We start from the raw sequence: 27,009 nt of genomic DNA on the forward strand, positions 1-27,009 counted from the left end.
CTTGCTCATCGTCCCCCTGGTTCTTGCATCTTGGGGTCATAAAAACGGCAGCCATGCGAGTTCCTAACAGTCACACACTGATGCTGGTCGAGAAGGCCTGGCTCTTAGTCTCCGTTCTAATTCCTCCCTATGGTGTTCTATCAGGTTCATGTCAGGACTCTGTGCAGGCCAGTCAAGTTCATCTCCACTATGTCTTTATGGACCTTGCTTTGTGCACTGGTGCAAAATCATGTTGGAAAAGGAAAGGGCCTGCTCAAAACTGTTCCCACAAGATTGGGAGCATGGAATCGTCCAAAATGTTTTGGTATCCTGGAGCATTCAAAGTTCCTTTCACTGGAACTAAGGGGACAAGCCCAACTCCAGAAAAACAACCGTACACCATAATTCCCTCCACTTTGTGGCTGAGTTGTTGTTGTTTCCAAACTCATCCCTTTTCTCATGATAAAGCCGACAGTTGACTTTGGAATATTTTAAGAAATTTCACGACTGGATTTGTTGCACAGGTGGCATCCTATGACTGTTCCACGCTGGAAATCACTGAGAGCGGCCCATTCTTTCACAAGTATTTGTAGAAACAGTCTCCATGCCTCAGTGCTTGATTTTAAAGTGATTAGGACACCTGATTCTCATCATTTGGATGGGTTGCCAAATACTTTTGCAATGTGGCGTGTGTGCATACCCGGACATTCATCCGTCCATCAACAGGAGTCAAGACGACGTCCTCCCAATTTATCTGTCATGGAAGTTTGACACGATTTAATTGCCAGGCACGGAACGCAGGGCTGCCCGAAATGTCCCCGAAGCTCGCTCGCTAATTATAGACTTCCCGCTTGAGTAGGCGCACGCCTTATTGTTTCCTAATTACCATTTTTACAATAAATTAAATGCCGTGTTGCTGGTAGACAGGCACAGATTGGTGCATCAATGCCGTCATGGAGGCTACGCAGTGAACCGCAGGTAAAGCGACAAACACACACACACACAAACACACACGCGCATTCACTCATTAGTGTGCGAAGGCGAGTACAATACGGGATGACTGTGGTGTGTTCAATGACAATGTAAAAGGAGGCCTGCATGCAAAATGATGTTCATAAACAATAACATTACACTCCCTCGCCCAGTTCTAACTTAGAGGAGTTACCCAGGATGCGATGAAGTATTTCCGCGTTGTAGTGGCTGGGTGACAGCCATAACAGCAATGACGCTTGGAGGATCCTCCGGGCGACAGGTGAGTGCAGTCATCTACAGTGGAAAACGCTCAAGGCTACTATACGATGTGGAATGAGTTTAAAGGTGACTATATGGGTGTTATTTCATGTTTGGAGGGCTCTAAATATGTTAAAAAATACACACTTAAAAAATTCGTTTAACAGGGTTTTCATCCACTAGCTTTGAATATATATGATTTATTATATTAATCCTACTTTGTAGAAAAATGTGTTTACCACAGGTAGGCCTGGAATCAATTAGCCACAATACAACTATATATATATATATATATATATATATATATATATATATATATATATATATATATATATATATATATATATCTATTCAATATACAATATATGTGTAAATATGTATACATATATACTGTATATACACGCTACAAAGAAACATTTATGTTGCTTTTATATATATATATATATATATATATACATACATACATATATATAAAAGCAACATAAATGTTTATATATATATATGTTTATATATATATATATATATATATATATATATATATATATATATATATAAGCAACATAAATGTTTCTTTGTAGCATGCGTAACATTAGAATATTATTATGTGATTAATAGTATGCAATTAGTTTTTTTGGGATATTTTGAATATGATTTTTAAAACAATGAAGTAATTGTTAAATAATTAATTATTAATTATTAACTAATTATGTAATAAAACATAACATGCCCAAAAGGCAGCAAGTGGATCTTGAAGAACCCAGATAGCAAGCCCATTTAAAAGTTATTTGGGAAATTTCAAGTAATATTTATCGGCAGAATAATTGGATATGAGTTATCACACAACTTATTCGCTTGCAGTTCAGGTGGCCCTGGTTACTATTCACTTGTGCTCACAAAGCTGTCCTTGTTTTATCATTCAAAGGCGGACAGCTTGTAAATCTCCACTGTGTATCTGGAATTTGCCTCGCCGTAGAAGTGTCTGTTTTTCAGATCTGGACAGCCACGGGAGGGGCCTTGTCAGGAGCCGAAGTCTCCAAGAAGATAAGGCGGACGAACAGAGAAGGGGCAAACCTGACACCGCTCCAAGCACATTTTGTTTTAACCGTTTATGAAGCAGTGCTAGGCTGCTGCATAATGTGACCCCTCCCCTTAGAAGCAGCTTCCGCTATGCAATCAGGGAATGCCCAAATAAATAGTGAATGCGCTGGAACTTTTTCCTCATAGCGTCGGGTGACACTGTACGAGGGTGCAGTTCCACACACTCTCCTCATGAGCTGAATTAAATCCTGTCTCTTTTTGACTCCTTGCTGCTTGTCCTGTTTGATAGTTCGGTGTTTGAACCTCACATTTATTATTGTATTTATTGAACACACACACATCTATATGTGTATATACATATAAATAAGTATATATATTTTATATCTTACAAAAGAGTTTAAAACTTAGCATTTTGTTGCAATTTATTTGGCAACACATAAACCCCAAAAACATGTTTTCTGTTCAGAAAGGCAAGTAAATAATTCTAATTTGTAGTTTAACTCGATAACTGATTATATATTTTGGCTTTTTTTGTTGAAAAATCATGGTTAAAAACATGTTGACTGTTACAGAAACATAATCAATGCTTTAGTGATTGCACTACAACGTTGTCCACAAAGTTTGTCCTACCACATGTTCACTGTCTAACGTCATCAGGTTTTTAATCACGTTGCACTCGTTTATTTCCGCTATTCTGTTGACAAAACACATTCAGTTGCGAAAAAAGGACGACTTGAGTGTGAGCCTCAAAAAAACGACATCACATCAACACTTTTAGCTCTGCTGGTTTAAATTTAGCCCCGATATTTTGAAGTGATTCTCCTGCAAAAAGGTGGGGAAACATCATCAGTCTTAAACCAGATCCTGCACAGGAGGAAAAAAAAAGAAAAATGTCGCCTCGCCGAAAGCACAGCATGAAATATCTCATCCCGCGACAAGAGAGACGGAGGGGGGAGTTTTTGGCAGCATCCTTCCGTCATCCCTGTCACACTTTATTTCAACGCTTCCATTCTATTAAAAACAAACGTTTCCGCACCAGACGCTGAACCCGGCTCCGGTCGACTTGGCTGCGGCGTTTCCGAGGAGACAACGTTATCCAGCAGAGGAGGAGGCCCTGGGCCAGTATTTTAGAACCTCTAATCCAGATTAAAACCCACACCTCCCCTTTTTTTCCCTCCGTGATTCCATTCTGTGCGGGAGACGCACATTATTTCAACAAATGTCATCATCTCGGGGTGTAGCGCGAAGCGTCTTATCGGCAAACGTCGGATCTGATGTGCCAATTGCTTTAAGAAGCGTAAAGATTCAAATTTGATGTGAATTTGGACGGCGTGGCGTGCGAGGCTTTGTGATTTTCCCGCCGCCGCGCAAAATCCTCCTTTCACTAGGGACGAGTTGAGGGGTGATTCTGTGGTTCCTCAAGTAATAGGCCTATTATGAGAAATGTATGCAAAGAATGTATCCGTGGATGTGCGGGGAAGGAGGGACCTTTATTTCACCCGGGCGTGACGAGATAAACGCCTTGCGGCTCGTGCCTACTCGGGTTGTACGGTATACCAATGTTAGTATAATACCGCGATACTATTGAATCATGTTCGGTACTACACCACCTCTAAAAAAGTTCTGATGAGCATGTTAGGGTACCGGTACCAAAAGTATTTTGGTCCTTTTCTAAATAAAGGGGACCACAAAAAATCTCACTTTTACCTTTAACTTAACAAAAAAAAAAACCTTAGGGTATATTAAACATATGTTTCTTATTGCAATTGTGTCCTTAAATAAAATAATGAACATACAAGACAACTTGTCTTTTAGTAGTAAGTAAACTAACAAAGTGTCCTAATTAGTCTGCTGACATATGCAGTAACATATAATGTCATTTATCATTCTACTATTTTGTCAACATTGTAAAGGACAAACTGTAACTGGGAGGCCATGGGGAAGACCCAGGACACGTTGGGAAGACTATCTCTTCCGGCTGGCCTGGGAACACCTCGGGATCCCCCGGGAAGAGCTGGACTAAGTGGCTGGGGAGAGGGAAGTCTGGGCTTCCCTGCTTAGGCTGCTGCCCCCGTGACCTGACCTCGGATAAGCGGAAGAAGATGGATGGATGGATTTAAAAAAATAGTATTAATCATCTACTTGTTCATTTACCGATAATATTTGCTTATTTTCTGTTTTGACATGTTTTATCTATCCAAGTAGTTACAGGATAAGACATTTGGTCATATTCAAAGTCCTCAAGTGTATTTCCAGAGTTTATAAACATAATATAAATATTGATGAAATTAAGTTAAAGTGCCACTGATTGTCACACACACAGTCGGTGCGGTGAAATTATCCTCTCCATTTGACCCATCATATAGGTTGATTGGCAACACTAAATGGTCCCTAGTGTGTGAATGTGAGTGTGAATGTTGTCTGTCTATCTGTGTTGGCCCTGCGATGAGGTGGCAACTTGTCCAGGGTGTACCCCGCCTTCTGCCCGATTGTAGCTGAGATAGGCACCAGTGCCCCCCGCGACCCCAAAGGGAATAAGCGGTACAAAAAGGATGGATTTGACTCATCACCCAAGGGGAGCAGTGAGCAGCAGCGGTGGCCACGCCCGGGAATCATTTGGTGATTCAACCCCCAATTCCAACCCTTGATGCTGAGTGCCAAGCAGGGAGGTAATGGATCCTATTTTTATAGTCTTTGGTATGAACTCACAACCTACCGATCTCAGGGCGGACACTCTAACCACAAAGCCACTGAGCAGATCATAGTAGTATCGACTACATACGCTATTTAGTGGTATCATTACAGTGGATGTTAGGTGTTGATCCACCAATGGTGTTGGTTTATATTATAGCGTCCTGGAAGAGTTGGTGCTGCAGGGAATTCTGGTGCAAATATTCTCCCAAAATGTGTTTGTTATTGTTGTTTAGTGTTGTTTCACTATTTGGCACATGTTTATGACAGTGTTGGCATTGTTCATACTGCCACCCTTTGTGTGACATGTACGGCTGTTGAGTAAGTATTGGTGCAAATATTCTCCCAAAATGTGTTTGCCATTATTGTTTAATGTGGTTAACTATTTGGCACATGTTTATGACACTGTTGGCATTGTTCATACTGCCACCCTTAGTGTGACATGTATGGCTGTTGAGTAAGTATGCTTTTCATACTCTCTAGTGCAGTGTGTTCAAAGTCACGATGATTGTGTCATTATTTCCTTATCGGGCATGATTAAATTTTGGTTAGGCTTTGTTAATTATAGACTATATGATTTGTGAGTTTTTTATTATGTAAAACGGATCAAACTTGCCACAAAATGAACAACAAGCTTGATTTTTCTAAAATTATTATAAAGATTGGACGTTGCCATTACAAGAGATAGCTATACATGCTTCCTTACGCGCCGCAACCATACTTGCCAACCCTCCCGGATTTTCCGGGAGACTCCAGAAATTCAGCGCCTCTCCCGAAAACCTCCCGGGACAAATTTTCTCCCGAAAATCTCCCGAAATTCAAGCGGATCTGGAGGCCACGCCCCCTCCAGCTCCATGCAGACAGACCTGACTCAATGTTGTGACCCTCTTAAACAGGACAATACTGCCATCTACTGTACATAGAATAGAATGTAAATATATTCTACATTTGAGTGCAGTCAAGGAACATGCATTAGAGAGTCTGTTCTGAAGCCCACAGTAAAGAGACGTAACTTCATCACGTCGCCTGGTTATTGACTCCAACCCAATATATTACACCGTCGACGAGCAAAATGAAGAAATACGCTTGCAAGTTCCAGAACGATTGGAAACAAGAATTTCAGTTCATCCAGGAGAGTTTGAAGGGGAAGGGGAATGTTGCCTGTAAATTTTGTAGAACGGACTTCTCCATTGAACAAGGCGGCCGAACGGATATTCAGCCATGAACGGTCAGCGAAGCACAAAGCGTCCGCAGCTCAGCATCGTTCACAACCCAGTATTATGGCACACCTCGCAAAATGGAGACCCGATGGTGTATCTTATGCTGGGACAAAGATGGCTATGCTGATAGCTGGAAGCAACATCCCGTTCTCATTTGCGGATGTCTGCAACAAATCCGTGACAGATGTTCAGAACATCTGTGTTTTTATTACTGTGTATTTGATAGGTGCAGGTGAAAGTCAAGTATTTCATATGTATATATGTATATATATATATATATATATATATATATATATATATATATATATATATATATATATATATATATATATATATATAAGAAATACTTGAGTTGGTGAATTATTCGCCACCCCTCTTAACCACGCCCCCCGCCCCAACCCCATCTCCGACCATGCCCCCCCGCCCCTCACCTCCCGAAATTGGAGGTCTCAAGGTTGGCAAGTATGCCCGCAACACACCGGAGTCATGAACACGGTTATGTTAAAAGTGGTCTATAGTTGATAACGTCAAGACAAGATTTCATTATGTCCGATCATTAACCAATAAGATGATCATCTTTACTTTGATCACACTAAACACAAGTGAATGAGGGTAATAGTTAGTCAACAGCCATACATGTCACACTGAGGGTGGCCGTATGAAAAACGCCAACACTGTCATAGATATGTGCCATACTGTGAAAGCACACTAAACTACAATGACAAACACATTTTGCACTGCAACACAACATAAACACGACAGAAAAAATTCCCAGAATTCCCTGCAGCACCAACTCTTCCGGGGCGCTACAATATAAACAAACACCATTGGTGGATCGACACCTAACAGCCACTGTAATGATACCAAGTACAAGAGTGTATGTAGTCAATACTACTATGATTAAATCAATATTTTTAGCATCACAAAACCTTCTTTATTTTTTATTTTATTTTTTTATTTATATTATGTTTATACACTCAGGAAATATGAGGACTTTTTTTTAATATTACCAATTTCTGATCCTGTAACTACTTGGTATCGGATTGATACCCAAATTAGTGGTATCATCCAAAACTAATGTAAAGTATCAAACAACAGAGGAATAAGTGATTATTACATTTGAACAGAAGTGTAGAGAGAACATGATGAAACAGAAAGTAAGCAATATTACCAGTAAATGAACAAGTAGATTAATACTATTTTCTTTTTACAGTTTTTCCTTAATAATGTTGACAAAATAATAGAATGATAAACGACACAATGTCAGGCTTCCCTCTGACAGTTTGACTATGTTTTATTTTTTTCCTCTGTGTGTGTAGTGTTTCCTGTCAGCGCTCTTATTTTGTTGGGTTCCTGTCTTTCTCCCTGAGTGCTGTGTTCCCCCTCAGCTGTGGCTGATTGGCACCTGGCCAAACCTGGTGTCAATCAGTCCACTCCTATTTAGACCTGTCTTCCCATCCGGTCCCGGTTGGATTATTGATTTGTCGGTGTCACTTCTTGTCGCTCTTGTGATGTGTTGTCGTACCTTGTTGTGTCTTTGCAGCGTAGCGGTAAGCTATATTCGGTTAATATTTGTAGCTTACTGTTTTTTGTTCCCTGCTTCCAGTTTTTTGTTACATTTTACAAGTACGACTTCTGTTTTCAGCTAGATATCTGTTAGCTTCCACGCTAGGCCTTTTGTTATCCGCCCACGTGCGCACTTTTTGTTTGAACCCTTTGTTTGTTTTTGTCTTAGTGTTGAATTAAATCATGTTTTCCAGCAAAATGCCTGACTCCATCTCTGCATCTTAGGGTTCGTCAACAACAAACTTTGACACAATATGTTACTGCATACGTCAGCAGCTAAATTAGAAGACTTTGTTTATTTACTTACTACTAAACAACTAGTTGTCTTGTATGTTCACTATTTTAAGGACAAACTTGCAATAAAAAACGTTTTGTTTTTGTTTTGTTAAAATAAAGCCAATAATTACATTTTTTGTGGACTCCTTTATTTAGAAAACTACCAAAAAATACCGAAACACATTTTGGTACCAGTACCAAAATGTACCAAAGGATGACCAAAAATGTTTTTGTTTTTTTTCCCAAGATGGCGCTGCTGTAGTGCCTGCTGTTGGCAGGAGCTGTGTGCTCTTGTGTCATCCTTTTGTGTTTCCCTCTTGTTTTCATGTGTTGTTATATTTTTTTGCCTTTTGGGACTGTGTGACAAGGGGTGGCACTTTCGTGACCTCTGTGGTGCTTTTTTTGTGGACTTGTGGATCTGCCTCCAGGGAGCTGTTTGGCCATGGAGACCAGCTGCTGGGTGTCTGCCACACCGGAGTCGGTTTGGAGGGACTAGAGGAGATGCGGATGAGGGGACAGGGCTGCGGAGCTAGCACTGAGCGCTGGGACAGAGAGGCTTTGCGGTGTCTTGGCTGTGTGAGCAGGTGTCGGACACCTCAGTCACCTTGGACGTATCCTCGCTCAACCATGCGGACTGGACACTGGCCGAGAGTGGAGTCGGCTGTGTTGGTTGCTTTGTTGGGTCTGCTCCTGTCTCTGGCCATGCTCCTTCCACCCCAGCGGACGATGGCGTGGAACACCGCAGAGGCCACCACAGTGGATATGTTTCTTTTACTTTTTATTCATAGCTGTATGTAGAAGTGTCTGGTTGTATCTGCTGCTTTAATGTCTTTAATGTCCTCTGTGTTCTTTGATGTTTCCCTCTGACACACAAGTAAGAGGGATGTGTACGATGGCTATGAGTTGTTGTTTTTTCCCTTGGCCTCAGTCTGCACCCCCTCTCCAGGGCCCAGGCTAAGGCCGATTTTTATTTTATTTTATTTTAATCTTCTATTTTTTTCTCCCATCCTCCCCCCTTGTTTACCTGTATCTCTCATCTTTTTTGTAAGGGGCGCTGGAAGCCGGCAGACCCATCAGGGATCCTGTTCTGTCTCCCTGTAATGATTATCTGATCTTGAATGGGATTGTGCTGAAAATTTTAATTTTCCTGAAGGAACTCTCCTGACGGAATAAATAAAGTACTATCTAATCTAAAATATTGGTATTGGGTCAACACCAGTTCCTACACAGCGATACAGGGAAGTGTGGTACCTTCACGATGGTCACAAACGGGGGCTCCGTGGTATATGCCGATCTGTCCGACCCCGTCTTCATCGTGGCCGAGGGGTCGAAAACGGATGCGTTCTTGATGGTCATGTAGTCCAGACCATAACCAAAGGCCTGAATGGCATTTCCTGTAAGGGGACAAAGAAGAAGGGTTTGAAGGTCAGTCAACGTTTGGATTTCGGTTTGGTTTCCAGTTTCCAACGACTCTCAATTCCGATTCTTCTAACCCGGGGGTCAGCAACCCACTGCTCTAGCTTTAAGCGCCACCCAAATGGCTACTTGGACCTCTTTCAGGGATGTGTGAACATTGAACATGTATATACAGTATATATATATAAAATATGTTTTTTTTAAAATATATTTTCTGTTGGAAAATAAACATGACACAAACCTTCCTAATTGTTAGAAATCCCAATGTTTATGTTCTACATGCTTCACTGATGAGAGTATTTGGCAAGCACCGTTTTGTCCTACTAATTTCAGCGATCCTTGAACTCATCCTAGTTTGTTTACATGTACAACTTTCTTCGATGCTGCCACGGAAAGACGTGTTTTATGCCACTCCTTCTTTGTCTCATTTTGTCCAACGGACGTTTTATGCTGTGCGTGAATGCCCAAAGGTGAGCTTTGTTGATTTTATTAACTTATTGAGGTTCTTATTAGGCATATTTGGTCAATCCATGCAAGTTAATCGATGCTAACATGCTATTTAGGCACACTGTATGTACATACTTCATCATTATGCCTTGTTTGTAGGTATATTTGAGCTCATTTAATTTCCTTTACTTATGTCCTCTGTGTATTTAATTTATATTTGCATGTATCATGACACATTATCTGTATGTAATATAGGCTGCATTTTTGATAGTTGTGTGCCATGTTGTTCCAGACCACAGCAAATATAACCCAACTTGCAAAGCTTGTAATAAATTCATTAGAAGAAGACATCCTTTGGGAATTCTAAGCCAGTCATTTCCAGAAATGTTCTCATCCTGTGAGAAGTCTCCATTTTACTAGTGATTTCCAATGTTGCAAAAATGTGGAGAATATTTTTTTAGTAGGCTAATATAGCTAATATAGACACTTAAATCATGTGTCGCCTTCATTATAACACTTATATAAGGCTTTTAAGTACTGCATAAGTACTGAAATCTTTTGTTTATTTGTATACAGTCATGCCATTGTGCTGTTTTGTTTGGAGTTTAGTATAGATTATTATCCGCCAGTGAGCGAGCCCTTTGTTTTGGCTTTTTGTATTTAGTTTTTAAATAAATTAATCATGTACTCACATTCACGCCTGGTTCGTTCCAAATATTATTTGCGTCAAGGAAGCAAAACAAATCCAAATCAAAGTCCTGACACATGTATTGGCGTAAGTGAGAAAGAGCGAGCGGGTGATGTTGACATGACAACGTTGGTTTTGGTCTGGTTTGTACGGCAGAAAATGACCAGTTTTGCGAGATATAAATGCTTTACCAATGTTTTTGGTGATGTTTTTATGGCCGAAAACGAAGAGTTTAGCTCAATAAAGTGATCGATGGAATCCAATGCCCTCATTAAAGCGTCTCGACAGACGCTACAATGACTCACGAAAACTGTTTTTATATTGAAAATTGTTATGCGTTCATCTTTTTATTCGATTTTGTGAACGGCCTAGATTTGCCGTGCGCAGAGGAGGCGTGAGCAGTGTGCAATTGCACAGGCGCGTACCTTAGAGGGAACGTTGGCGGCCACTATAAATGATCTAGCGGGCTAGATCTGGCCCCTGGGGCTTGAGTTGGACACCGGAATAAAAAGTTTAAGTTGGACACCTAAAAATAAGAAATCTTTCAAAGAGATCTTTGAAGGAACCCTTCTCAAGAGTTATAAGTTCCAGCTCTAGCAGACAAAGCACCAAAAATTGGAACTGACGTTTACAAACTTGGACGGTTGAATCGGAATGCAAGACCCGGTTCTCCTCGATGCTTATGGTTTGTGACTGGTGTAGGGTTGTATTGGTATAAAAAAGTACTAAAAAGTACCGGTCCCCCACCACCCGCCGTCGTCACATCATGACATGGCTGGTATGCAAGCAGGGGAGCATGTTCGGCAGCGCACAATTACAGAGTACTTACAAGAAGACAGTGTACAGAGAAAAGAGAGAACAGACACATTTTGGCTGAATAAATAAAGATAAAGGTGAAGTTAATAACACTGAAACTCCTTCAGGGAGAGGTGCTTTATGACATGGTAAAGTCCAGTGTTTTAGCTACTTCTAAATCACTAATCTTCGCCTCCATGGCGACAAATAAAGTACGTTTCTTACAAGTATCATCCCTGCGGGACGAGGAATAGCTAAACATGCCTCACTACACGCCGTCACAATGTAAACAAACACCATTGGTAGATCTACACCCAACATCCATTGTAATGATACCAAGTACAGGAGCGTATCTAGTCGATACTATGATTATATCGATTTTTTTTTTTTGGCATCACAACTTTTTTTTTTTTTTACTTTATTTTATATCGATAAACTTAGGAAATACGTCCCTGTGTAGTGAGTCTTATTCTGCGTTGTTTAGTTTTTTAAGTAGGAGACACTCCACCATTCCGTCGTTTCATCATTTATTGGACACCTATTTGGAAACATGAAACACATACACAGGTCTCTACTTTTCTGGCGGAGTGATACCTCATCATCAAAAGTTCGATAGAAGAGGAAATAAACAACATTCATTCATACAAAAATAATGATTTAAATTACATTAACAAAAACGTTTTATCACAAAAAAAATAATAATGATACACAAATTCACATAGCTGTTTTGGAAACATGAAACACATACACAGGTCTCTACTTTTCTGGCGGAGTGATACCTGCGTAAATACCATGTGTAATTATCACCAAAGATTTCAAACATTCGACGCTCTAATCCTTACTTAACAAAATTGTGCATAAAAAAATACTTAAAACAACACATCGCTTATATCTACAACATTAATGTTTTAACTTTTAAACTACTATGAAAGTTTAGAAATAATATTTACACAAGAAACACAGAGCAATGAAAAACGATTACCTCATCATCAAAAGTCCCATAGAAAAGGAAGTAATAATCCGAAAAAAAACGCAGAGTCACTTCCTGCACCGGACATCCGGTTCTTCAAAATAAAACCAATACTTCAAAATAAAACATAACACCCTGTCTCGTTCATAATATAGCGCAACAACATCACACTATTACACTTGGACACATGAGGACTTTGAATGTGACTAATGTATGATCCTGTAACTACTTGGTATCGGATTGATACCCAAATTTGTGGTATCATCCAAAACTAATGTAAAGTATCAAACAAGAGAAGAATTAGCGATTATTACATTTTAGCAGAAGTGTAGATAGAACATGTTTTAAAAGAGAAAATAAGCAGATATTAACTGTAAATGAACAAGTAGATAATATATTTTTTTTACAGTTTGTCCATAATGTTGACAAAACAATACAATATGTCAGCAGACTAATTAGGAGCCATTGTTTGTTTACTTACTACTAAAAGACAAATTGTCTCGTATGTTCACTTTTTTATTTAAGGACACAATTGCAAAAACATATATCTGTTTAATGTACCCTAACATTTTTTTTGTTAAAATAAATCCAATAACAATTTTTTTATGGTCCCCTTTTTTTTTTTTAGAAAAGTACAGAAAAATATCTAAAATACATTTTGGTATCGGGACAACACTAGACTGGTGTCCCAGCAAGAAGCCAGCTATGACAACTTCCATAAGGCGTGCGACTGGGGAGGAATTCAAACAACAAAAACATTTGGATTGGTTTGAGCGCAGTACGCCAAACTAATCAAAAGCAATCCGAGATTTGTGTTTGAAATCAGTCACCAGGGAGTCCTGTCGGGGGTTTCAGCAGAACACCAGCATTGTATCCTTTATGTAAGCATTCTGTTTAACTTCCTGCAAGAAGATCCCCACAGGGTTCCACGGATAGGCTATAATGCCAAAAGTATTTGGCCGCCCATCCAAATGATGAGAATCAGGTGTCCTAATCACTTGGGCCAGCCACAGGTGAATAAAATCCAGCACTTAGGCAAGGACACTGTTTCTACAAACATTAGTAAAAGCATGGGTCACTTTCAGTGATTTCCAGCTTGGAACTGTCATAGGATGCCACCTGTGCAACAAATCCAGTCTTGAAATTTCCTCGTTCCTAAATATTCCAAAGTCAATTGTCGGCTTTATTATGAGGAAATTGAAAAGTTTGGGAACAACAGCAACTCAGGGAGGCCATGTAAACTGAGAGAGAGGGGTCAGCGGATGCTGAAGCGCATAGTGCAAAGACTTTCTGCACAGCCAGTTGCTGCAGAGCTCCAAACTTCATGTGACCTTCCAATTAGCCCACGTACAGTACGCAGAGAGCTTCATGGAATGGGTTTCCATGGCCGGGCAGCTGCATCTAAGTCATACATCACCAACTCCAATGCAAAGCGTGGGATGCAGTTGTGTAAAGTACGTCCCCACTGGACTCTAGAGCAGTAGAGAAGCCTTCTCTGAACTGAGGAATCATGCTTTTTCCATCTGGTAATCTGATGGACGGGTCTGGGTTTGGAGGTTGCCAGGAGAACAGTACATTTCGGACTGCATTGTGCCGAGTGTGAAATTTGGTGGAGGAGGAATTATGGTGTGGGGTTGTCTTTCAGGAGTTGGGCTTGGCCCCTTAGTTTCAGTGAAAGGAATTTTGAAGACTCCAGTATACCATAACATTTTGGACAATTCCATGCTCCCAACCTTGTGGAAACAGTTTGGAGCGGGCCCTTTCCTCTTCCAACATGACTGTGCACCAGTGAACAAAGCAAGTTCCATAAAGAGCCTGGTGTGGATGAACCTGACTGGCCTGCACAGAGTCCTGACCTGAACCTGATAGAACACCTTTGTAATGAATTAGAACGGAGACTGAGAGCCAGAGTGTATGACCTCACCAATGCGCTTTTGGAAGAATGGTGGAAAATTCCTATAAACACACTCCACAACCTTGTGGACAGCCTTCGCAGAAGAGTTCAAGCTGTAATAGCTGCAAAAGGTGGACCCGCATCATAATGAATCCTATGGGTCAGGAATGGGATGGCACTTCAAGTTCATATGTGAGTCAAAGCAGGTGGCAATGTAGTGAATGTTCATCAAAAGGCTGGGTTTGTGTCCCCCGCTTGGTCTGAGGAATCTTTTCACGACGACTTAATCCAGGGCCGGCGCCCACACTTTGAGATGACCCACCTCAATTTTCCTTTGCAATCAACACCCAGCAAGAAATGAAATCTTGTAAAAAACAAAAATACAAACAAAAAAATTGGCTGTGTGCACGCTCTTGCGTCTCCATGTGCTAAACCCTCCTGTTTTTAGTAGCAGCGGAGTACCTTTTCGCCGCTCGTTTCTTTTTGCTCAGGGAGGCAAAGCGTGTAATTGCTTGGCAACCGCCTCCATTGTAAGGTAGGCGTGCAGCGACGACTCCGAATAGATTCGTAGCTATGATCAAATCCAAAAGCTCAAAAGATGTTTTGCCACACGTGTGCAGTATTACTGGCCGCCTACGCGGTAATGTGTAAAAACTACACACCCGACATGTGTACGTTCACCTCAACATCAGGGCTGCTGGCTCCGGCTAATGAGATCCAATACAAATATTTTGCTTTTGTACAAACCCTGTTTCCATATGAGTTGGGATATTGTGTTAGATGTAAATATAAACGGAATACAATGATTTGCAAATCCTTTTCAACCCATATTCAATTGAACCCACTACAAAGACAAGATATTTGATGTTCAAACTCATAAAATTTAATTTTTTTTGCAAATAATAATTAACTTAAAATGTCATGGCTGCAACACGTGCCAAAGTAGTTGGGAAAGAGCATGTTCACCACTGTGTTACATCGCCTTTTCTTTTAACAACACTCAATGAACGTTTGGGAACTGAGGAAACTAATTGTTGAAGCTTTGAAAGTGGAATTCTTTCCCATTCTTGTTTTATGTAGAGCCTCAGTCGTTCAACAGTCCGGGGTCTCTGCTGTCGTATTTTACACTTTATAATGCGCCACACATTTTCGATGGGATATAGGTATGGACTGCAGGCGGGCCAGGAAAGTACCTGCACTCTTTTTTTAACGAAGCCATGCTGTTGTAACACGTGCTGAATGTGGCTTGGCATTGTCTTGCTGAAATAAGTAGGGGCGTCCATTAAAAAGACGGCGCTTGGATGGCAGCATATGCTGTTCCAAAACCTATATGTACCTTTCAGCATTAATGGTGCCTTCACAGATGTGTAAGTTACCCATGCCTTTGGCATTAATGCACCCCCATACCATCACAGATGCTGGCTTTTGAACTTTGCGTCGATAACAGTCTGGATGGTTCGCTTCCCTTTTGGTCTGGATGACACGATGTCGAATATTTCGAAAAGCAATTTGAAATGTTGACTCGTTAGATCACAGAACACTTTTCCACTTTGCATCAGTCCATCTTAGATGATCTCCGAACCAGAGAAGACGGCGGCGTTTCTGGATGTTGTTGATAAATGGCTTTCACTTTGCATGGTAGAGCTTTAACTTGCTCTTACAGATGTACCGACAAACTGTATTGAGTGACAGTGGTTTTCTGAAGTGTTCCTTAGACCATGTGGTGTTATCCTTTAGAGATAGATGTCGGTTTTTGGTACAGGGATCGAAGGTCACGGTCATTCAATGTTAATTTCCGGCCATGCCGCTTACGTGGAGTGATTTCTCCAGATTGTCTGAACCTTTTAATGATATTATGGAGCGTAGATGTTGAAATCCCTAAATTTCTTGCAATTGCACTTTGAGAAACGTTGTTCTCAAACTGTTTGACTATTTGCTCACGCAGTTGTGGACAAAAGGGTGTATTTCGCCCCATCCTTTCTTGTGAAAGACTGAGCATTTTTTGGGCAACTGTTTTTATACCTAATAATGGCACCCACCTGTTCCCAATTAGCCTGCACACCTGTGGGATGTTCCAAATAAGTGTTTGATGAGCATTCCTCAACTTTATTAGTATTTATTGTCACCTTTCCCAACTTCTTTGTCACCTGTTGCTGGCATCAAGTTCTAAAGTTAATGATTATTTGCACAAAAAAAAATGTTTATCAGTTTGAACATCAAATATGTTGTCTTTGTAGCATATTCAACTGAAAATGGGTTGAAAATGATTTGCAAATCATTGTTTTCTGTTTATATTTACATCTAACACAATTTCCCAACTCATATGGAACCGGGATTTGTAATTTATATTAGTATGTCTTGTGACACATCATCTGTATTTAGTATTGGCTGAATTTTTGATAGTTGCTTGTGTGTCGTGTTGTTCCAGACCACAGCAAACGGTACCGGGACTGTGACGCAACAGTTTGTTTAGATGTGAAATCTTCCACGCCTTCCTTGTCTCATTTTGTCCACCAAATGTTTTATACTGTGCGTGTTGGAGTGCTAATCAGGCTATTTAGACTCGGTGGATGTACGTATTGCATCATTAGGCCTCATTTGTAGGTATATTTGAGCGCATTTAATTTCCTTTACTTTTATTCTCTTTGTATATAATATATATTTGCATGTCTCATGACACATTATCTGTATGTAATATCGGCTGCATTTCAGATAGTTTCAGATAGTGTGGCATGTTGTACCAGACAGCATCTATACCTTTGACACACATATATACAGTATATATACATATATATATATATATATATATATATATATATATATATGTGTGTGTGTGTGTGTGTGTATAAATGTAAATACAAACGGAATACAATGATTTGCAAATCATTTTCAACTCATATTCAGTTGAATATGCTACAAAGACAACATATTTGATGTTCAAACTGATAACCAATTTTTTTTCCCCCCAAATAATCATTACCTTTAGAAATTGATGTCAGCAACACGTGAAAAAGAAGTTGGGAAAGGTGGCAATACATACTGATAAAGTTGAGGAATGCTCATTAAACACTTATTTGGAACATCCCACAGGTGTGCAGGCTAATTGGGAACAGGTGGGTGCCATGATTGGGTATAAAAGCAGCTTCCGTGAAATGCTCAGTCCTTCACAAACAAGGACGGGGCGAAGGTCACCACTTTGTGAACAAATGCGTGACCAAATAGTCAAACAGTTTAAAAACAACATTTCTCAACGGTCTATTGCAAGGAGTTTAGGAATTTCACCATCTACGGTCCATAATACCATCAAAAGGTTCAGAGAATCTGGAGAAATCACTGAACATAAGCAATGATATAACGGACTTTCGTTCCCTCAGGCGGTACTGCATCAAAAAGCGACTTCAGTGTGTAAAGGATATCATCACATGGGCTCAGGAACACTTCAGAAAACCACTGTCAGTAACTGCAGTTTGTGGCTACACCTGTAAATGCAAGTTAAAGCTCTACTATGCAAAGCCAAAGCCATTTATCAATGACACCCAGAAATGCCGCAGGCTTCTCTGGGCCCGAGCTCAGCACAGATGGACTGCTGCAAAGTGGAAAAGTGTTCTATGGTCTGACAAGTACACATTTCAAATTATTTTTTGGAAACGATGAGCATCGTGTCCTACGGACCAAAGAGGAAAATAATCATCAGGACTGTTCTAGGTGCAAAGTTGAAAAGCCAGCATCTGTGATGGTATGGGGGTGTACTAATGCCCAAGACATGGGTAACTTACACATCTGTGAAGGCCCCGTTAATGCACAAAGGTACATACAGGTTTTGTAGCAACATATGTTGTCATCCAAGCAATGTTATCATGGACGCCCCTGCTTATTTCAGCAAGACAATGCCAAGCCACGTGTTACAACAGCGTGGCTTCGTAGTAAAAGAATGCGGGTAATTTCCTGGCCCATCTGCAGTCCAGACCTGTCTCCCATCGAAAATGTGTGGCGCATTATGAAGCATAAAATACCACAGCGGAGACCCTGGACTGTTAAACGACTGAAGCTCCACATAAAACAAGAATGGGAAAGAATTCCACTTTCAAAGCTTCAACAATTAATTTCCACAGTTCCCAAACGTTTATTGAGTGTTGTTAAAAGAAAAAGTGAAGTAACACAGTGGTGAACATGCCCTTTCCCAACTACTTTATTATCGTGTTGCAGCCATGAAATTCAAAGTTAATTAATATTTGCAAAAAAAAACAAAGTTTATGAGTTTGCACTTCAAATATGTTGTCTTTGTAGTGCATTCAACTGAATATGGGTTGAAAAGGATTTGCAAATCATTGTATTCCGTTTCTTTTTACATCTAACACAATTTCCCAACTCATATGGAAACGGGGTTTGTACGTATATATATTTACGTATATATATATACATATATATATATATATATATATATATATACATGTATATACATATATATTAGGGGTGGGCAAATTAATGCGTTAATTATGAGTTAACTCATCAATCTATTAACGCCGACAATTATTTTATCGCACATTTGCGTATGTTGTTTACATTCTTTTATTTTGTTAACGCCTTTTCTTAACAAGATGGCGTCGCCCGGTGTCGAGGGGCTCTTGGTAAAGATGCAACATTTGGCAAAAATACCGGACAATTCTGCAAATTTCATGGCTGGCTTACAGCGTGGTCACTCCGGGATCACTTACGACCGCCAGACAATTCTGGATGTGGATAGATCGGGCCGTTTTGGAGTGAATGACGCGTGCTTGCTAGACCGGCTAGCTAGCATGGGAATACTTTGCCGGCTACATCCAGCGGCCTGTGAAGCAGCGGAGTATATGTGTTGTCTGTCTATTTATGAATAATGCAGACGAGGAGTGTTGGCTGAGTTCTTAACGTTTGCTTTCAGAGCGTGCATATCACAACATACAAGATGCCGTCATGGCGACACACATACTCGTCACTCCTGTTGCATGCTGGGTAGGTTAGTTCTTTTATTCCCTGGCTCATAACATCAAACAATCGGAAAATTCCCATCATATCAATTCCTAGATATGGTCATAATTATTTTAAGTGCACTACGCAGAATAAACACAACATTATTAATATTGCTACTACGGATAATTTGATCAACAATTCCCTAAAACAGCCCACTACCTATAATATAGGTTTTTTAAACATAAGATCCCCGATAAAAAAAATGTTTCTGCTGTTACCTCAGAAATTGCCTGTTTAGATGTTATGATTGTGGCTCAGAGATTTGTATGTAGATTATATTTATTTTCCATAACAAACAGGATACCTTAAATACCCTGGCAGTGGTAGTAATAAGCTTAAATGTTTGTATTTACATTTTTTGAGTTGAGTTTCATAAAATATGCTATTTAACTGCTACTTTTTAACAAGGACTGATTTAAATTGTCTTTGCACAACAAATGTTTTGGCACTTTTGTTCATGTGGGGGAATATTCCAATAAAGGTGCACTACACACTACTTTTGAATTCATTATCGGGCTTTGCGTATACAATGCAGTTAATCGCGATTAATCAGAGAAATAGTGCGATTAACTTTGATTAAAATTTTCAATTGTTGCCCAGCCCTAATATATATACATGTATATATATACATACATATATACATATATATATATATATATATATATATATATATATATATATATATATATATATATACATATACATATATATATATATATATACATATATATATATATATATATATATATATATATATATATATATATATATATATATATATGTAGCCGAGCTAAATTTTATTTTATTTTATTTTAAATTTTTGGTAATTTATTCACATCATTTTCTGTTGTGAACTTCCCCAAAAGTGTCTGTCATTGTAAATAGGTTCCGCTCTATTGTTTTCTATTACATACCTTTTTGTTTCCCGGGGGGCTGATTTGGCGTTGCACCTGTGTGACCAGCTTCAGTTAGCACTGACTCCTGCAGCTGGTAAGTCATCTTTATGTCTCTCTCACTTTATTTTTTTATAAACTTTTTGCTTGTCACTTTTAAAGTATTTTTAAAGTGAACACTGTTTTGTTGCATGCTGTTAAGCATGCGGGTTGAATTCCCGAATTTTCATTTTATTAAAGTGTTGTAAAAAACGGACTTATTTGCTAAATGATGTGTGGATTAGTTTAATGCTAGCAGCAGTTGCTGCGGGGTTTCCTGGCCTCGTGAGTTTGTGCACGGGTCGAGGGTACTCTGCTGCGTTTGTGTGGACATCTTGTGTGCCGCTGTGCCATTAATGTCCGTGTTTTTTTCCTTTTTCTTTATTCTGCAGTGGAGAGAGATACTGTGGACTGTATGTGATGCCCTTTTCTTTTTTGTCCCTTTGAAAAAGGGATGTCTTTTAATAAGTTTGGCATTGTTTATTGTAGTAAAAAAAATATAAAATGAGTTGATGTGAGTGGGGGAAAAAAAGGTGATTTGCTACACATAATAAGGACCGTTTTTTTCCCTAATGTATATTTTTGCTGTCTGCTGATTTATATACTTTAAATACTGTTTTTTATTTCAATTAATTTGTTTTTGGACTATTTTGTGCTTTGTTTGCCTTTTTATTATTTTCATTATTATTATTGTTGTTGTTTCCATATGTAAGCATAAGTTGAGTTTGAGTTTCAGTGAGCACTGACTCCTGCAGCTGTGGAGAGAGATACTGTGGACTGTATGTGACGCCCTTTTCTTTTTGTCCCTATGAAAAAGCTGGTGAATAAATCCTCCTCAACTCGAATCCTGTGTGTTCATCACAAAAAAAAGACAACGCAGAATAGTGACTGTTACATATATATGTATATATATATATATATATATATATATATATATATACATATATATAAAATCCGAGCACGATGATGTCACGTTATCGATGGGAAAATGCATTTTTAGACAATACAATTTGCCTGAGTGCCAGGAGACACAGAGAGTACCAAGCGGTAGAATATGGATTAGAAAGGAAAGATTTTAAGAAATTATTATTATTTTTTTAAATTAAATTAAAATATATATATATATTAACTTGGGACTTCCCGCGGGGCGGAATTTGGACGCTGGCGGGCCGGATCTGGCCCGCGGGCCATATATATATATATATATATATATATATATATATATATATATATCCATCCGTTTTCTACCGCTTATTCCCTTTGGGGTCGCTGGTGCCTATCTCAGCTAATATATATATATATATATATATATATATATATATATATATATATATATATATATATATATAGGCCCTGCGATGAGGTGGCGATTTGTCCAGGGTGTACCCCGCCTTCCGCCCGATTGTAGCTGAGATAGGCGCCAGCGCCCCCTGCGACCCCGAAAGGGAATAAGCGGTAGAAAATGGATGGATGGATGGATATTTTTTTTTTTTTTGCATTTTCCCGATTCAAAATTAACTGGCCATTTTTCAAACTTCCACAATTCCCACATTCTTCAACCCATTCAAACAATTCCACCTACAACACATTCCACCATTCTGGAAATTCAAACTACCCATATTTTCTACTATTCCTGATTTTCCAGAATTTCCCTAATACCATTTACCATTCAGCCTATTAGGGAATCGCAGGCTTTACCTTGTCAAATTCCAAAAATTCCCAGAATTCCGGGTTTTCCGGGACATTTTCCCCATTCAAAATGAATTGGCAATTTTTCAAACTTCCACCACTTCCGCATTTTTTCAACCTATTCAAACCATTCAACCTTCAACACATCTTGTTCATTCAAAATACTATTTTTCCAAAATCCCAAAAATTCCAGGATTTTCCAGAATTCATATTTTTTTTCTTCTTCTGGCGACCACTCCATCGGCATTTTTCAACCCGCTTCAACAGTTCCAGCGTCAAAACATTCTTCTTAATTAGTATAAAAACAAAGTTATTTTTTGAGCTAGAAAAATTACCGGTTTTCCCGAAATTCCAGGAATCCCGAAATATCCTTTCTCAATTCAACATGTTACTACTTCAACATTTCTCGACCGATTGGAAAAATTACAACACCAACCATTTCAACTCATTCTGACCATTCAGGGTTTTTACTATTTTCGTAAAAACGTCCACTTTTCAACTCATTTATACATACAGCAACATACAATATAAATGTTGGTGACGTAGAAAAGTTACGATCAAATCAAATTAGCTTTATGGCATGGCCTCTTAACTTTGATGTGAGTGATTATGATTGACCACACCTGTTGACTTCTCCGAGACCATTTAAATAGGGCTCTGGTGATGCAGTCGTTAGACTCGGTTACAAATGCGACAATGGGAAAGTCAAAATTCAGTTACCAATGGTTATCGTTTTTGTTTATTTATACAAATCCAGCCGTTCCACCGGCAAAACATTCCTCTTAATCTGGAAAAAATTCCGATTTCCTAGAAATTCCAGGAATTCCGTAATACTATTTCTCAATTCAACATGTTTCTACTTCAACATTTATCGTGTTGTGATCCGGTTCCCGGATCACATCTCTAGTTTATGTTTGTATCCTTTTTTGTGTTTTGATCATTTCGGGACTCTGTTGATCCCATTGGTTGAGCACTTCCTAGTTTATATTCATCACCATGGCGACTTCATTTGTTCCACCTGCACTGGCGCCTGGCGCACACCTGTCTTTGATTACTGTTTTGTATTCAAGACCGCCTGCTACCTCAGTTCTTTCTGGACATTTTGTTTGTTTCTTGCAACAGTTGCGTGTAATATTCTTTACTTTTGTATGTACTTTGCTAAGTCTTAGCTTAGCTTCCGCGCGCTCGGCACGTGCTTCTATGGACTTTGAACTCGACTCTTGCTAACTGTTAGCATTTCGCTTTCTGTGCATTGGCACAACTTTGTTTTACCCTTTGTACAAGTGATCTTTTGTTATATTGTTATATTAAAACAAGCTTCTACCTTCAATCCTGCTGCTCCTCGTCCTGTAGCATCCGGAGGTGACTACTCGCGCCTTCAAAATGCGTCACGCATGCAACATATCGACCGATTTGAAAAATTCCCACACCAACCATTTCAAATAATTTAAACCATTCGAGTTTTTTTTTTTTTAACCATTTTCATCAAAACTCCCGTATTTTCCAGAAATTCACAGATTTTTTAGGAAATTACCATCAATGGGACATTCTTCAAAGTTTCACAACTCCCACATTTTTCATCTGATTCAAACCGTTCTAACTTCAAAATATTCAGCCTGTTCAAAATTGTGTGCTCTACTTCAACAATTCTAAAAAAAAAAAATCCTGGATTTCAGTTCAACTTCAGCATTGGAGCATTCACACGCAGGTCTGTTAGGAATTGCCACACCTAGTTATTGATAATATTCCTCTCTGAGTGAATGTCATGTATCAATCAATCAATCAATCAATGTTTATTTATATAGAAATCATAAATGTCTCAAAGGGCTACACAAGCCACAATGACATCCGCGGTACAGAGCCCACATAAGGGCAAGGAAAAACTCAGCCCCAGTGGGACGTTGATGTGAATGACTATGAGAAACCTTGTAGAAGACCGCATATATGCGAAAATAATTTTTTTTATGTTATTCTAAAACAATATATCAGTGTTTAACAACTTACTAATTATATTAATTATTGCATTTGTTAAATACAAACAGAAACAGTTTCTAACTTCTCATTAAATTGCTCAATAGATTTTTCCCCAGACACAATAAACCCCCAAAACACACATTTTTCTATTCAGAAAGGCCAGTAAATAACTATAATTGTAATTTGAACTCAATAACTAATTATGTGCTTGACTACTTTTTCAGCCTTTTTTTTTGTTGTTGTTGAAAAATCACAAATGACAATTCAAGTTATTTTATTTTAGCGTTAAAAATATAATAGACAATATGAAGCCCCTCCGCATTCTGACCATTACAGATATGTAATCCATGGTTTTAGTAATTGCACTAGCAGGGTGTCCACAAAGCCTCGTTAAAATGAAAAAAAAAACAAAACAAAACAAAAGTAGTGGATGTGTCATACTTACTTTTATGGAACCACGTTTTTAATCAAATTGCACTTGTTTATATCCAGTATTATGGTGATTAAATTTTGATGAATGTTTTGTAATAATTGAAAATAAGGCAAAATATGTTTTTTTTGTGTGCAAAACAATAACATTATCAGGACTTAAAATAGCAAAAGCAGGGAATTAACCTCGTATGACTGCCTTACAAGACATCTACTTAATATTGGAAAATAAACATAGCAGCTGAGATAGGCTGCAGCACCCCCCACGACCCAAAAAGGGACAAGTGGTAGAAAATGGATGGAAGATACAATTAAGAAACAATTGATACAATAATAAAATAAATCATGAGTTAAAAGGAGCAGAAATATGCAAAAAGTTAAGGTACCTTTCCCCCTTAAGCAGACACATGAGCTTTTCGACTCTTTAAAGCCCAACAAAAAGTAAACAAAAACATCAGTTTACTCAAAGTCATCTTTTCAAAATTATGATTTTTATATTTCTACTCTCAATGTTGTTCCATAAACTAACAATGTTTCAAATCGTAATTATTCTAATTAGATTATAATAAATTTTTCTCTTTACGAGTCTGTTTTAAATGTTTGGTGGAATTTGTTTATGTGCTTAACACGTAATATTCTGCTACTTTTTTCCTACGCATTGAACCCTGCGGCTTATAAAAATGGTACGACTAATTTAAGGATGTTTCTTTGCTGACGGTCATAATGCAAAAAGTAGAAAGAAAAAAAAAATGCAAATACATTGAAAAGGTCTGTTATTGTTTGTGCTTGGGCGCCATCTTTTGGACGACTCGGGAGAAGTGCTGCATTGCCTTTCTGTTTAGACTGATCTTTCAACCGGAAGTAGAAGTGCCGTTGGTCTACTAGCCCTCAATAGCGTTTTTACTTGTATGGATTCTTCATTAGTCTCACTCAGCAATATTTGTAAGTTTCACAATATTACTAAAACAATTTTTATTTACTAAACCTTCACATGTGCAATCTCTGTAGGAGTTTTGTCATGCATATTTATACAGGCTATCGTAATGTAATAAAACTGGCGTCGTTAGCAATAGCTAATATGCTAACACGTTTAACGAGTGTCTGTGTTAGTATTGTTAATGTCAGGCTTGCCTCTGACAGTTTGACTATGTTTTAGTTTTTTCCTCTGCATTTGTCTTTGTTTCCTCTGTGTGTGTAGTGTTTCCTGTCTTTCTCCCTGAGTGCTGTGTTCCCCCTCAGCTGCGGCTGATTGCCACCTGGCCACACCTGGTGTCAATCAGTCCGCTCCTATTTAGACCTGTCTTCCCATCAAGTGACACCTGGATTATTGTATCGCATGTCGCTTCTGTATTGTCGCTCCTGACGTGTCGTTGCAGCGTAGCGGTAAGCTATATTTGGTCGCCTTGTGTAGCTTACTGTTTTTTGTTCCCTGCTTCCAGTTTTTGTTTGTTCATAGCCTAGTTTGTTATCCGCCCACGTGCGTGCTTTTTGTTTGTACCCTTTGTTTGGTTTTGTACTAGTATTTTATATTAAAATCACGTTTCCTTATTCAATGCCTGCCTCCGTCTCTGCATCTTGGGGTTCGTCACCAACTAACTGACAGTTAACATACAACGGCATTCTTTTTTGCATTGTTTCAGTTTCACAAATTCACCAAAACGTCAAAGTGAAGTTACTGAGTCTGTTTAGCTGATTGGCTAACTAGCTTACGCAGCTAGTGGGTCCATGACGATGACTTCTGTTTTGTTTGATCATCCATTTTACTGCCCTGTTACAGACAGTTTTTGGAAACAATTAAGCATATCGAGCTTAACAATGTATATAGCTGCAGCTTGTAAATGGAGTATATTTTTTTCTTCAAAAATGTTGTGGGTGCGGCATATAAACCGGTGCGCTCTATAATCTGGAAACTACTGTATTTAGAATATTGTTATTGTGTGAATGCTCTAAAGGATTCACACATATGGCTTTCTACACCAAAATTAATCTATTTAGTCAACCTATTATTATTATTATTATTATTCTCCAGATTTTGACGTGCTTTACTTACCACCTTTTTCACCCGTTCCAACTTCAAACTAATCAGCCTATTCAGGAATCGCAGGTTTTCCCTTGACAAATTCCAAAAATTCCTAGATTTCCCAGAATTATGGGTTTTCCGGGACATTTTTCCCATTTAAAATGAATTGGCCATTTTTCAAACTTCCACCATTCCCACATTTTTCGACCTACTTAAATCATTTTACCTTCAACACATTCCACCATTCTGGAAATTCAAAACTTCCCCTTTTCTAAGTTTATTTTTGAACTGGAAAAATTCTAGGTTTTTCTGAAATTCCAGGAATTCCGTGATAGCATTTCTCAATTAAACATGTTACTACTTTAACATTTCTCGACCGATTTGAAAAATTTCGACACCAACCATTTTAACTGATTCAGACCATTGAAGTTTTTTTTTGTTGTACCATTTTCAAGAAAATTCCCGCTTTTCCTGAAATTCAAATTGAAATTAATGGAACATTCTTCAAAGTTCTTGATTCAAACTGTTCCAACTCTTAAATATTCACCCTGTTCGGGAATGGTTTGCTCTCTTACAACAATCATAGAAAAAAATGCCTAGATTTACCATAATTTTTATTTTTATTTTTTTTGGATTTTCCCGATTCAAATTTAATTGGCCATTTTTCAAACTTCCACAATTCCTACATTCTTCAACCCATTCAAACAATTCTACATTAAGCACATTCCACCATTCTTCAAACTACCCT

The 27,009-nt window shown here is 38.7% G+C and overlaps 1 protein-coding gene across 1 annotated transcript in view; it reads right to left on the reverse strand.

The window, feature by feature from the left end:
* The window catches only part of LOC133551210 (GDNF family receptor alpha-2-like), a 299,303-nt gene that overhangs the window by 26,447 nt on the left and 245,847 nt on the right, over positions 1–27,009 (reverse strand). Inside the window, exon 7 of the mRNA XM_061897692.1 lies at positions 9,252–9,394. Coding sequence (XP_061753676.1) covers positions 9,252–9,394 — 143 coding nt within the window. The remainder of the gene's footprint in view (positions 1–9,251; positions 9,395–27,009) is intronic.

The sequence above is a fragment of the Nerophis ophidion genome, linkage group LG01, assembly GCF_033978795.1.
Source record: "Nerophis ophidion isolate RoL-2023_Sa linkage group LG01, RoL_Noph_v1.0, whole genome shotgun sequence".
Classification (NCBI taxonomy): Eukaryota; Metazoa; Chordata; class Actinopteri; order Syngnathiformes; family Syngnathidae; genus Nerophis; species Nerophis ophidion.